Consider the following 13,895-nt stretch of genomic DNA (forward strand, 5'->3'; position numbering starts at 1 on the left):
CTGTATCCTGGCCCTGCCCTGGGCTGGCTACGTAGCATTGGCCAAATCACGTCACCTTCTGAACCTCACATTGTTTACCTGGAAAACAGTGATGTAGTGGACATGTCCGTTCCCTCCTGCCATGTTCCCTGGGCACGCACCTGCCCAGGGCTTTCTTTAGCCACAGGTGAATGCTTGGCCCAACCACAGGGAAGGCTGAGAGTTTCTGGGAGTCAACTCCCCAGGGAGCAGCCTCCAACCAAATACAGGCAGGAGGTGGTACAGAAACGCCCCAGCTCTTTCGCTCCCTTTGCAGAACAACTCTGCAACAATGCCATGTAGTCACTCGGGGGCTGTCGCACAGGTGAGTCCCAGGTACCCACAGTGGCCATCTGCTCAGTAACATACCCTCCCCTTGGCTTGCTTGCTTTATCTGTCTCACTTTGTTACTTCCTAAGTAGTGATTTCTAAGATCACCTCCCAAACAAACTCCTTGCTCTCGAATCCCCTTCTTAGGGGCTACTTTCATGGGATCCCAGCCTTAACCAAAGGATAAAACAACCTGCCCAGTACCAAGTGAGGAGGTAGATGTGGATGCCCTGAGGCCCAGCACAAGATATGACACAGGACTTCCCAGCAAACGGCAATGTTCCTGTAAAGAGGCAACTGCATCCCCAATGAACTTAACATGTACCCATCCCCAGGCTGACCCCTTCTTCACCTCCCCCACACACCTTTGCTTAGCTCAGCATATCTCTGCACCCTCTATACAGATTCCCAGGCCATTAGTGGCCTGGGCTGTGGCCAGAGATAGGATTTATGAAAATTCAATAAGGTTTTATCCACCACGGAAGCTTTTAATAAGTCCAAGTGGTAGCCAAGACACTAAAAACAGTTGATTTACAGCCTCTTGACTAGAGCCAGCCAATGACTTTTCAGGTGGATTCACTTAGGCAGGAACATATTTCATGGGTGATTTTTGCTGGCTCTTCGGTGGCAGGTGAGGTGAATTGTGTCCGCCTCCAAAGCCAGCTTTCTGTAAGGGCTGATAAGGTGAATCTGCAAGGAGTAGACAGGGTCATGTAGAACCCTGGTAAGTGATGGGGGTGCCTCATTCCGGTTATGGGTCTGTAGTTTCACTTACAATCCATTCTCTATTCTAAGTGGCAATTGCTACATGAAGCAGCATCCTAACTCCAGCAGAAGGGGCCCTATTAAAGGAGAATTTCAGAAAGAAGAAGGCATAAACTATTGTGTTCTCTCACTGCACTCTTTGTTACAGTGTTCCTTCCAGTTACAAAAAGACTGAACAAAAATAGCCACAGAACACAGGTAAAATGAATGTAATGAAGTGGGCAATTTTAGCTGAGAATGTATTTTAAGGAAAACAGTTTAACCAAACTAGACGTTCCCAAGGGCATTCCACATGCCTCCTTCCACGGTTTTCAGGCAGATCTAAGAAGACACAGAGCTACCTGGTCTTCTTGCCACCAGGAAACGACCCCTCATTGCGAGTGAGTAGAAATAACAGTGAGGAGGTGATTTCTGGTGTGGAAGCCAGGAGGCCTGCTTGAAAATGGGAGGACAGAGGAGAATTTCAGGGAGAGAGTGAGAGGCCCAAGAACTACTCTGGATATAAGAGAACCACAGAAGAAAAGGAAAGGGGAATTATATTTCACAGGTAATATTTTGGGTACTAAATTGGATTTTCCTTCTCATTCTTTGAGAGTCATGCATGAAGAATGATATTACTCTTAATCACTCTTGGTCATGGCCTTCATTTATTGAATGCAAGACCAGACAGAAACTAGACCATGTGTTACTCCAGTTTATATTCAAGTTGCATTTAATAAAGATAAAGTTGGATTGTGCCTTTGGGTTAAAATAATAGTAACAACAACGATAATACATGGATAGTTTAGGTATTCCATGGTTTAGCAATGGCATTTGAAAAGGATTGAGTATCTGAGCTTCTTTTAAACAATTGCAAGACAGGGCTTTTAAGGACAAAGTAAATGCACTTTTAAGGTGCATTAAGAGGGTATGATGTCTATCAAAGAAGGGACTAAACAGAAGAAAAGGCTTCAAGGTTGTAAACTGGTCTTATGTCCCAAAAACTATCACTCAGTAAAGGAGGAAAGAAAATATGTGTTCTTTGTGGTACAAAAGGGAGAATTAAAAGCACTGGGTGGAAACTACCGGATACCATAATTTTATTCTCAATGAAAAAAAAATTCTACTGAATTTCCATTATCTATGGAAATATACTTTTAAACTCAGAGCCAGATGCACTGGCTTTGAAAGAAGCATGCCTTCTATTTCTAGAGGCATTCAGGTGGAGGCCAAAGATATTGACAGCAATCCTCAACCTGAATGGGGACACACTTCATTGATTCTTAAGACCCTATAACTCAAAGTTTTAGCAATTCTTAAAGCTATCACCCCTAGTGAGTTTGTAAACTAACACATAATAGACTGATGTGAATTATTCATTAAAACTAGTGGTGGCTCACATCTGTAATCCCAGCACTTTAGGAGACCAAGGTGGGTGGATCACAAGGTCAGGAGTTCAGACCAGCCTGGCCAACATAGTGAAACTCCATCTCTACTAAAAATACAAAAAATTAGCCAGGTGTGGTGGCAGGCACCTGTAATCTCAGCTACTCAGCAGGCTGAGGCAGGAGAATCACTTGAATCTGGGAGGCAGAGGTTGCAGTGAGCCAAGATCACACCACTGCACTCCAGTCTGGGTGACAGTATGAGACTCCACCTCAAAAAAAAAAAAAAAAGAGTGTTTCTGCAGGCAGGTCCAACAGGAAATGGCTGTATGTCCTGAAAGCAAGTAAGAGCAGGATAAATAAGGACTTACAGGAGGACCAGCAACCCCTACGCCTGGGTCACCACGGCTGCCAGGAGAACCAGGGATCCCAGGAGCTCCTCGATCCCCCTAGAAAGAGAGAAAAATAAGATCAAGAGGTCAGTGCCAGGAAGGAGAGGGCTAGGGTGCAAAATGAATCATGCTTCTTCTAGAATCCTGACTGCAGGCTTCTCCTGCCACCTGGCCTCCATGGGCCATGCTATAGTCTACCCAAGCAGCCCATCATCCCACTCAGCCCAATATTCAGGGACCATAGCCACCAATTCAGATTATATACCTTTCAAGGATGACCATTCCTGGACCAACCTTGACCACGGTTCCAAATGTGATTATAACAATATGGCCCTCCCCATGTCAGCATTGTCCAAATCTACCATGCTTTCTTAAAACCGCATCAAACCCTCATCCTAACTATACCCCAGACTTACACATGCATCCACATTTCAATTTAGATCCCAAATCACCCATAAATTAATTTATCAATTCACCAATAATTTACCAAGTACCTACATTTTCCACATCACCCTTCCGAATGTGGGAGTGAGGAGCCTAAAGGGGACCAAGATAAGACCTTTGCCTTCAAGCATAGTTAACAGTGTGGACCTGGGTGTCAGAGGCCTGGATTTAAGTTCTGGTTTCAACACCTGTTAACTGTTAACTTAGGAAAGTGATGAGTTCCTATGCTTTAGTTTCCTCACCTACAAGGGGAACAGGACAGGAGCTGCCAGGTCTGCAGATGTTGTGCTCATTCAATGAGATTATGCAGAGAGAGTGCTTGGCACAGAGCCTAGCACAGCACTCAACATGAGCTAGGAGTTGTGTTTGCTTCTGTTCTCATTGTACTGCCATGCTGGACTTTGATGGAAAAGGAAAAAGGAGGAAGAAATTGAAAAAGGGAAGAAATTTTGTTTGCCATTTCCTGGAGAACAAAGCTGAGGCAGAGTCACACCTTATTCATAATTTCAAAATCCTCAGCCCTTAAAAACAAGTGTTTACCTAAACTCAGTTGGCAGCAAAACCTGACTTGTGCTGACACACACTATTTGCAGTCTTTGGTTATTCCATTTTGCGTGAACATTTACATATTTTCATTGCCTAAGGATGAATGAGCTTGATTGGGGTGTTGCCCCAGATACTACCATAAATGCCATTATATGTATATTTTGCATATTACTACCTTTTCAAAAGTGAAATTAAATTTGGCCCAAAACACACATGGCCCCAACAGTTTTGTGTAGGAGGCTGTGATCCTGAGCTTATTCAGCCAGCTGAACCACAGTCAAGCCTGAGACCAAGACGGCAGGTGATCTTACTCAAGTCACTTAATATCTCTGGAATGAGTTAACTCGTATGACAAACAGAAACAGCCTCAGAAGCTTGTTATGAAGAGCCAATGAGATAATGTTGCAGTTCATTATCACAGAACTCGATATTGCTAGGTAGTATGTTGCTTTATTAAGGTTTGGGTATTGTGCATTATAAAATATCTCATTAATGGCTCTAAGATGATTTGCCTTTCCTATAGTACAACCGTTGCCTGGATGAGTACATAAGCTATATATTCACTCAACTAATGCTCATTCATTCACTGAAAACCATAATCTAGATAGCAAGCCCAGAAGATTACTCAGTCATAAGTCCTGCCCATTGTCAATATTCAGTGCTAAGTTTGGAAAAGAAGGGACGTTCATAGGGATATGAAGGAACAGACCTTGCAAAGTTCTCACAAAAGATACAAACCAGGATCTAAATCTCTCACTACGTCTCCTTGACATCATTTCTTCCTCTGGTCCCTCTGGGCCTCTGAGTCACAGTACGTGCTGTTTCTGAGTCCCTAGGAGTCAGCAACATCCCTTGCCTTGCCCTCATCTCTGCCAGGAGTTCCCTCAAATTTTCTGTATATTCTCAATTAGTGTAATCTGTTTCTTTAGAATAATATAATATGAATGGTTCTTGGGAGTTCAAGATACTTTGGATCCCTAGAAAATCTAACTCGTTTCTATGGGGAGGTTGGGGAATAGAGGGAGTTAAAAAAATAAAACAAATATGGAAACAAGTGTCATGAACTAAGAATGACCATCATGACCCATGATTTATCTGTCACCAGCTCATCGCAGCAGTGGAGAGGGGCATGTAGGAAGGTTTCAAGCTGGTAGTGAGGTGATACTAGGTCCAGTCTCAGGGCCAAGTCAACCTCATCCTGTGACCTTGGGTAAGTCCCATAACCTCTCTGCATCATTGGGTCCTCATCAATTAAAAAAAAGTTCTACCAAATCCCCATGTATCTTATGAAGACATTTAAAAACAACTATATACGCTTGAGAAATACACTGTATATTATGGTTGCATTATTATCACTTATTTATTATTTCTTTATTTTTGAGACAGGGTCTTGCTCTGTCACCCAGGCTGGAGTACAGTAGTGCAATCATGGCTCACTGCAGCTTCGACCTGTCAAGTTCAAGCAACCCTCCTGCCTCAGTCTCCCTCATAGCTGGGACTACAGGTGTGAACAACCATACCTGCCTAATTTTTGAAATTTTTTGTAGGTACAGGGTCCCATTATGTTATCTAGGCTAGTCTCGAACTTCTGAGCTCAAACAATCCTCCCTCTATTATTACCTTATATGCAGAGGTAGAAGATAGAAAGTGAACTAAACACATATAAATGTCAGATAAATCTATATTCTTTTGCCCTTTGGTTTTACTTTAAAAATCTTAATGCAGATCTTCCTGTTGTTCTTATTTTCTGTTCTAGTTTGAAACAGAAACTGTCCCTTTCCTGTCCCAAGGCCATGGTCCGTGTACATCCGCAAACCCTGACCATTGCAAGCTAAGTCATGTCAACAACCTAGTTTGTATGCTTCCATGGTATTTGTTTGCTCTTCGGTTTCTTATACATGCTATTTCCCCTTGTCTGAGATCTTCTTCCATCCATGTTCTAAGCTTCCAAAGCCTACCCATCAACTAAGACTCAGTCCCATTATTTTGTAACAACAAGCTATAAAGCTGCCTCTGCCTGTCTTGCCCTTCTGTCTTTTTGCAAATGGTTGCATAGATCTTCATTGACCTTAACATGTTGCCCTCCCAGTGCACAGTTGTCTGACCCTCTGAATTTTCTGCAAGCAGCTTGAAAGTAGAAAATCTTCATTCATTTCTTCATCCAACAAATGTTTACCAAATTATTTTACCTAAAATAATTCAGCCCCTCTGTTAGGTACTGGATCTATGAATCTCTGTATCCACAGTGTCCAGATTAGGGTCTGAAACAGGTGGCAGCTAGTAACCATTTCTTGGATGCAGGAACAAAAGAATCCTGTATCAGTCACTCTGTGTCAGGCATTGGGTTCTGCCTTTGACCAAAATAAACTTTTTCAGAGGAAGGAACATAATAGAAAGGACTCTCCCAGCCCAGTCTGGAAGCGTGGAGTCACTGACTGCTTTCTGCTACACTAGGTCTGGCTCCATTTGTATGTTTATGGTCCACTGTGATGCTAACAAATTCCCCAAAGAAATGACCTTACAATTTCATAAACTGAAACTTTCAGAAAATGGCTCCAAGAAGAGCAAAAAGACCTTAACGTTCTGACAGGAAAAGCCAGAAGGCTAATGGTTAAGAAAGAACAGAGCGCATAAGCTAGAATCTGCAGCACAGTGTCCAAGGAAGAGATGTGGGAGGAAGGAAGTGTGGGGGTTGTAGACGGAGAATGACATTTATTGAGCAACATCTGTGTGTCATAAGATCATGGATCTCCTGAGGAGCCCTGTAGGGGTTAAACACTCTTTGTTCCTTCATACAGAAAGGAACTGAGGTTCAGAGAGACAGAGCTGCTTGAGCCACCTGCCTTCAAGTCATCTGTCTTGTAGGTAGCTGAGCTGGCATTTTAACCCAGTTCTGCATGAAGCCAAAGCTTATTTATCCTGCTAGAAACAAGTGCCACTCAAGAGAAATACTGGCATCTTCAAGAGTCTTCCTGCAGTTACAAGGAATTAGGAGGGGCCAAGTGGCAGCCAAAGAAAACCTTCAAATAACTCCCTTCCTTGATTTCCTAAGGAAATTTCCTTAATTTCAATCAGCACATGGGACAGTACCAGCGCAAGCCTTGCGCCAGTCACCCTCTCTGGGATCTCTCTCTCCACCTCTCCCTAGCTTCCCCTACTTCTTACCTTCTTCTTCTTCTGGCTGAGCAACCCATTCTACAACTAAAGATGATCTCAAATTCCAATTTGTCTTCCCAATGCCAATTGACTACGGAAAGCTTTCTAAGCCACATTCTGACTTACACATTTACACAATATCAACACTGGAATGGGTCATGTGTTTAGACATCTCACATTTTAAATAGGAAAAAACGGCCTAGCGCGGTGGCTCACACCTGTAATCCCAGCACTTTAGGAGGCCGAGACAGGCAGATCACGAGGTCAGGAGATCGAGCCCATCCTGGCTAATACACATCTCTACTAACATAACATCTCTACTAAAAATACAAAAAAAAAAAAAAAAAAATTAGCTGGGCGTGGTGGTGGCGCCTGTAGTCCCAGCTACTGGGGAGGCTGAGGCAGGAGAATGGCGTGAACCCGGGAGGTGGAGCTTGCAGTGAGCCAAGATGGTGCCACTGCACTCCAGCCTGGGCGACAGAGCAAGACTCCGTTTCAAAAATAAAAATAAAAATAAATAGGAGGAAACATTTGGCCAAAGGGGCAGTATGACTTGCCCTGAGACTCACGGAGTTAAAACCAATTGGTCAACTAGACCCATGTCAGGAGTGTCTGCACTCCTCCCCCAGGGGGGTCTCAGCCTGCTTCTGCTCTTTCATGCTGCCTCCCCCAATTCCCCCAGGCTTCCTGGAACAACTGCGTGCCTGCGGAGATAGACCCCTGCCTTCTCGCTGCAACTCCACAGAGTGATCTAATAATAAGGATCCGAGCATAATCATAATAATGAATAATAAGGTCTAAAGCAGACCCCACAGGGGGATCCAATAATAAGGATCATGAAGATTTACTGAGCACGCAACTGTGACCAGCACCATGCTAGGCAACTGTATGTATATATACTTGTATGACATCATTTATTTTTCCCCCAGACTCTGCCTATGAGTTAGGTAGTAATAGACTCTGAGCCTACCCATCAACGGACCATTAAGATCCCAAAGATACAGCTACAGAATAAACAGTATATAGGGGAAAAAGGTCTCCTACTGTTAGATCAATGGTCATAAAGAAGGAGCATTTGAAGCCACTTTGCTCCTCCACCATTTCTGGTGCTCTCACCTTCCTGTCTTCCAAGAGGCTATCAATGCCCTCTAGATCCTAACGCCCTCTAGGCCCTGAGGGTCCCTGAGGTCCTCCTCCTCTAAGGGGAAAGAAGTGGAGTGCCTGAGCACTGCAGATCGGACTGGACTGTGTGCACCACATCACGGGGGAGCCTGCCACATATCTTCAGATTGGTGGTTAATGCACAAAATCCTCCAGAATCTAGGTCCTAATTCCTTCATCTGCCCCTCTCCATATATACCCACTGTTCCAGGCATATGGAACTATTTTATATGCTCCCACAGTCAGGCAACGTTAGTCCCAATTTTATTCCTCAGAAAATGAGGAGTGGTTATGTGTTTACTCATAACACACAAAAACATTTTCCCTTTTGAAAAATATTTTGATTGTGAGTATCACTATTAGGAAAAAGCACATGGGTCCACATTGACCAAATTAGTGTAAGCTTGAGATGCTTACAGAGGGCATCTCACCTGCTTGAATAGGGGGAAACCATGAAGCAATGAAATGTAATATAGAAAACAGTAATTATTCCTGGAGCCTCAAATTTTCATATCTTGCACGTTATTGTAAGCAAGCCTCTCACATACAATTTTAGAAGCAATACACTCTGTGTTTATGTTGTTGAGATCCCAAAGGTGCAAACATAGAAAGAAATAAAAAGGGGGAAAAAAGGTCTCCTACTGTTTGGAGAATGGTTTCTGGGGCTAGAATAAAACTTTCAGTAATAGCAGCGTGTGTGCATTCCAGAAGTGTTAAATCTTTAAACACTCAGGTGGAATGCATGGTAATAAGCTTTGGAGAAGTGCCAGCTGACTTAGACGGTGGCTCAAGGGATGATGACAGAAGACACTGAAGGCATCTAGGAACTTTAAAAAATTGTTTTCATAGACATATGCAAGTGCAAAATAAGTAATATAATTTTACAAAAACACTTTTATTAATATTTTGAATATGCGCATCAAATGAAAGCCCAAAATGTACATATTCTCAAGTCAGTCATTGACTGTTTCACCCACATTTTTTAAAGTTGATGCATCTGAGTCAGTCAAATAATTTTCACTGGATATGGGCATACTTAGAGCTCATGGTCTTCTCTGAACACATTCTGCCTCATGCCTCAGTGTCTTGCCCTGTTAATTCCCCTGCCAATGACTCCTCCTTGAACTTCTTCCCCTGCTAACTGCTAATGTACTTTATTTTATTTTTATTTATTTATTTATTTTTGAAATGGAGTCTCACCCTGTCGCCCATGCTGGAATGCAATGGCATGATCTTGGCTCACTGCAACCTCCATCTCCTGAGTTCAAATGATTCTCCTGCCTCAGCCTCCCAAGTAGCTGGGATTACAGGTGCGTACCACCATGCCCAGTTAATTGGTTGTATCTTTAGTAGAGACAGGGTTTCACCATGTTGGCCAGGCTGGTCTTGAACTCCCAACCTTGTGATCCACCCACCTCAGCCTCCCAAAGTGCTGGGATTACAGGTGTAAGGCACCGCACCTGGCCCTACATGCACTTTAAAACCGGGACAAACATCTCCTCCTTCAAGAAGCCATGATAACGAAACCAAGCTGGGTTAGCGAGCCCCGTCGGAGCCCACACGTGCCCTGAGCTACCCTCTGTCCTAGCACTCGTCTACTTTTTGTCTGTTTACATATCTGTTTTCCCGGCTGAACCGTGAGCCACTGGAGGTCCTGAAACACATGGCATGCACTGCTGTCATCCCATAATCCACCTTAAAATCTGACACATGTGGTAAGAAACTCAGTAGACATGCAGTGAATAAAGTAATGAATGCATTGGTAATTGATGCATAAATGAATGAATGATTCAATGTAGAAGGTATTTTAGGAAATTTCCCTGTCCACTCAGGAAATTTCTCATAAGAACACTTCCCCATGAAAAAAGTCATATTTTCTGAATTGTGGGTGCAACCGAATTGAGGAAGAGACTGGTTGGTATTTAGCAAGCATTTCTCTTTTCCTCCTGTGTGCCTCGGCAGACAACATGCCCCAGTCTCCCCTGTGTGACTGTCATTGGGTGTTGGTAGAAATGAATTAGCAATCTCCAGGCCTGGCCCATAAAATCTTCCCACAGGGTTCCCCACTCTCTTTATTATTGTTGCACTCCAAGAATTCAGTAGAAGATTCTGAAACTTTAGAGGATGGAAGAGTCATGGGATTCGAATGTGACCACCGAATGGCTATGTGGGTCAGAACTTCCCGCAGCAAGACTCCCATAGACCTAGTGTCCATGACATATGAACTTTTACTGTGTTAAGCCTCTGAAATTTTGGAATCATCTGGTACTACAATAAGACTGATAATTCAAGAACTGCTTAGACCTATTGCTCTGCCGATCGAAAGTCAGTGTCTCCTGCCACTTCAATTAATGGTAAGTATTTATTAAGTACTGATTATATGGCAGCTACTTCAATATAACAGTTAAGAGTGATAGAACCAGCCAGGTGCACCGGTTCTATCCTCTCTCACACCTGTAATCCCAGCACTTTGGGAGTCGGAGGCAGGTATCACGAGGTCAGGAGTTCAAGAACAGCCTGGCCAACATAGTAAAACCCATCTTTACTAAAAATATACAAAACAAAATTAGCCGGGTATGGTAGTGCGTGCCTGTAGTCCCAGCTACTCGGGAGGCTGAGACAGGAGAATCACTTGAACCCGGGAGGTGGAGGTTGCAGTGAGCTGAGATCACACCACTGCACTCAAGCTTGGGTAACAGAGTGAGACTTTGTAAAAAATTAAAAATTAAAAATTAAAAAATTAAAAAAAAAACAGTCCTAGAACCTTTAGTCAAATGGAATGCAATGAGCTGGGAAACATGGAAGTGGACTGAAGTGACCGGAGATGTTTATAATTAATTTTTCCATGTTCTCTTTCTAAGGGCAACTCATGGCACCCACGGTTTTCTTGGACAAGCACTCACCTTGATTCCTAGGGGTCCAGGGAGTCCAGGTGATCCACGGAGTCCCTGGGGAAATAAATAATACAAGGACAATCATGGAGCTGAGGGTGAACACTGACTCATCCACCCCGTGCCAGGCTGACTGCATCCTCTGCTGGGGACCCAGAGATGGGTGAGACTCTCCCTAGGACCTGACTTGCACAAAAGAAACAGAATCCGGTTTTGAGCCCCAAGGCCCTGGATATGAATTCCGACTCTGCCTCCTACTGCCTCTGTGTGGCCTTCTGGAAATCTCTTAGCCTCTCTGTTTGCTTTCCCATTGAAGAGCCTTATTGTATAGACTTGAAGCAAGTAAGGGGCAAGGCCTCGTTTCAAAGCAGGCTTTGAAACCTTCACTTCAGGCTGAAGGGCTTTGGCACTCACAGCCACAATGAAAACCACGATTCTAGGAAGTCTTGGCTGAAAGCACCAGAGTAGACCAGAAGTCCTTCTCTATGTATACACTTGTCCTGAGCTGTGGGGATGTGCTTACCTGACTGTCTCTCCATGAGATGGGAGCATCTCCAGGGTGCAGACTGTCTCATCCATCTCTGTGTCCCCAGCACTGGCCCAGGCTGGCATTTGGCCAGTGGTCCATGAGGATGCGCTGCCCTAGCCTGAACCACATTAGAGCAGACTGTTGCACCCACACACCACCCCTTTCCCCACCAGGCCCCTTTCATTGGCCACGGTTCAATTTCTGTAAAGTTTGGCAGTTAGATGTTTTTCCTTTTCCTTCTCTAATTTTCACCTGGTTTCTACAGGCACAGGGACTCCCGACCTTCCACTTACCGGCTCTCCATCCTTCCCTTTTCCGGGTGGCCCAGGGAGCCCAGGAACACCAGGATCTCCCCTGGGACCAACTGGCCCTGGGCTGCCTTCTTCCCCCGCTGAGCCCTGGAAAGAAAAGTAGACATTTCCCAGGGTCAATTACACTCAGCACGAAGCTTTTCCATGGGGAAGCAGCCTGAGTAGGTTTGTAGGTTTCCTGGGACTGCCCTTATGATTTTAGAAGGCCCATGCTTTCTGGGACACAGAAAGATGGACTGTGTAATGCATATTATAAGTTATATCATGTCCCCCAAAATTCGTGTCTTGAAGTCCTAACACCTACTACTTCAATGCACAGATGTGATTAAAGTTAGGATGAGGTCATACTGGAGTGTGACCCTCCAATGGGCCTAATCCAATCTGAGTAGTGTCCTTTAAAGAAACAGGCATTTGGTCACACATGCATAGAGGCAAGACAACACAAATACACAGGGACAAGACACCACCAAGGAGCCAAGGAGAGAGGTCTGGAACAGATGTTTCCTTCATAGCCCTCAGAAGGAGCCAGCCTGCCAACAGCTTGACTGAGGACTTCTTGCCTCCAAAACTGGGAGAAAGTACATTTTGGCTGTTTAGGCCACCCAGTTCATGATACTTTGTTACTGCAGCCTTAGTCAATCGATTCAATAAAAAGCATGGAAAATGAAAGGACGTTAATGAGGACCTCCCACCCAGTGCGGGCAAATCTACTTCCGGTGCATCTCTTACAGATTGGCCCTCATTTATGCTTGAACTCCTCTGGGAGGGGAGACCTCACTACTGCTCCACACTGGGCATTCCTTTGTTAGGCAGCTCTGTTACGTAACATTTCTTTACACTCAGCCTTCTCTGAAATCTTCCCAACACTGGACACTCAGTCTGTTCCCTGAACCCTGCAGACACAATCCAATCCCTCTTACAGTTAGGTTTTCAACTATAAGAACAGAGCTTAAAGCTACAACGGAGAGAGCAAGGGAGAGAGAGCATGAGAGTGCTAGCATGGGCACCGGGGTCTGTTCAGGGACTTGGGCTTTAAGCTTGCTCCAGGCCAGTGTTCATCTTCTCTGACCACAGAGCTCTGAGCAGTCCTTGTGGCGGCCCTGGCTGTGGAACACTAGGTTGAGCCCTGCGAACCAGATGGATTCCTTTCCCCAGACGGGGCTGCCCTGGGCGGAAGCTGCAATCGCAATGTTTCCAGACATTCTCAGATGGAGCAGGGGTAAGGTAAGATGAGCCAAGGATGGGCAAAGCAAGGATGGAGAGGGCCTCTCTCCAAGCCTGGAGCAGGATCAGCTTCCCCTAGCCCCAGGACAGACCCTGCACATGGTGTGAGAGGGAAAAAGCATGCTGCGATGTCCGGGATTTTTACCACTTTGCAGAGCCCTGGAGGTTCCTTTCCAAGTTAAGTCCCAGGCCCGGCCCTCAGCCTGGGCTTCTGCTCAGCCAAGGGAAGGCATTTGGCTCCCTCTAGAGGCTCAATATGGCAATAGCCCACTGATTTCTGGTTTCTGAACATGCACCTGTTAGTCCTCCTAAAATGCCTAACATCTTGGACATCCCCTTCCAGATTACCAATGTCCTACTTACAATGTGCCATCCTTCAGACATGGTATAATTAAGGAATACCAGATGAATCCAGATGTTTTTCCTTTGCTTAATCTAGGCAGTCTGAAATGGTATTATTTTTTTCAAAAAATGAATGTTTGCACCTGGATTACATATTGATTGTTGTTGTTGTTGTTATTATTATTATTTGAGATGGAGTCTCACTCTGTCACCCAGACTGGAGTGCAGTGGTGTGATCTCAGCTCAAGGCGATTCTCGTGCCTCAGCTTCCCAAGTAGCTGGGATTACAGGCATGTGCCACCATACCCAACTAATTTTTATATTTTTAGTAGAGATGGGGTTTCACCATGTCGGCCAGGCTAGTCATGAACTCCTGACCTCAAATGACCTGCCCACCTTGGCCTCTTAGTCCTGGGATTACA

General features: G+C 44.6%; 1 protein-coding gene across 1 annotated transcript in view; it reads right to left on the reverse strand.

Moving 5' to 3' along the window:
- Nucleotides 1–13,895, reverse strand: part of COL22A1 (collagen type XXII alpha 1 chain) — a 297,548-nt gene that overhangs the window by 84,493 nt on the left and 199,160 nt on the right. The window contains exons 37-40 of the mRNA XM_025394525.1: nucleotides 11,890–11,994; nucleotides 11,080–11,124; nucleotides 5,928–6,002; nucleotides 2,849–2,926 (exon numbers count right to left, since the gene is read on the reverse strand). Coding sequence (XP_025250310.1) covers nucleotides 2,849–2,926; nucleotides 5,928–6,002; nucleotides 11,080–11,124; nucleotides 11,890–11,994 — 303 coding nt within the window. The remainder of the gene's footprint in view (nucleotides 1–2,848; nucleotides 2,927–5,927; nucleotides 6,003–11,079; nucleotides 11,125–11,889; nucleotides 11,995–13,895) is intronic.

Source organism: Theropithecus gelada, chromosome 8, assembly GCF_003255815.1.
Source record: "Theropithecus gelada isolate Dixy chromosome 8, Tgel_1.0, whole genome shotgun sequence".
Taxonomy (NCBI): domain Eukaryota; kingdom Metazoa; phylum Chordata; class Mammalia; order Primates; family Cercopithecidae; genus Theropithecus; species Theropithecus gelada.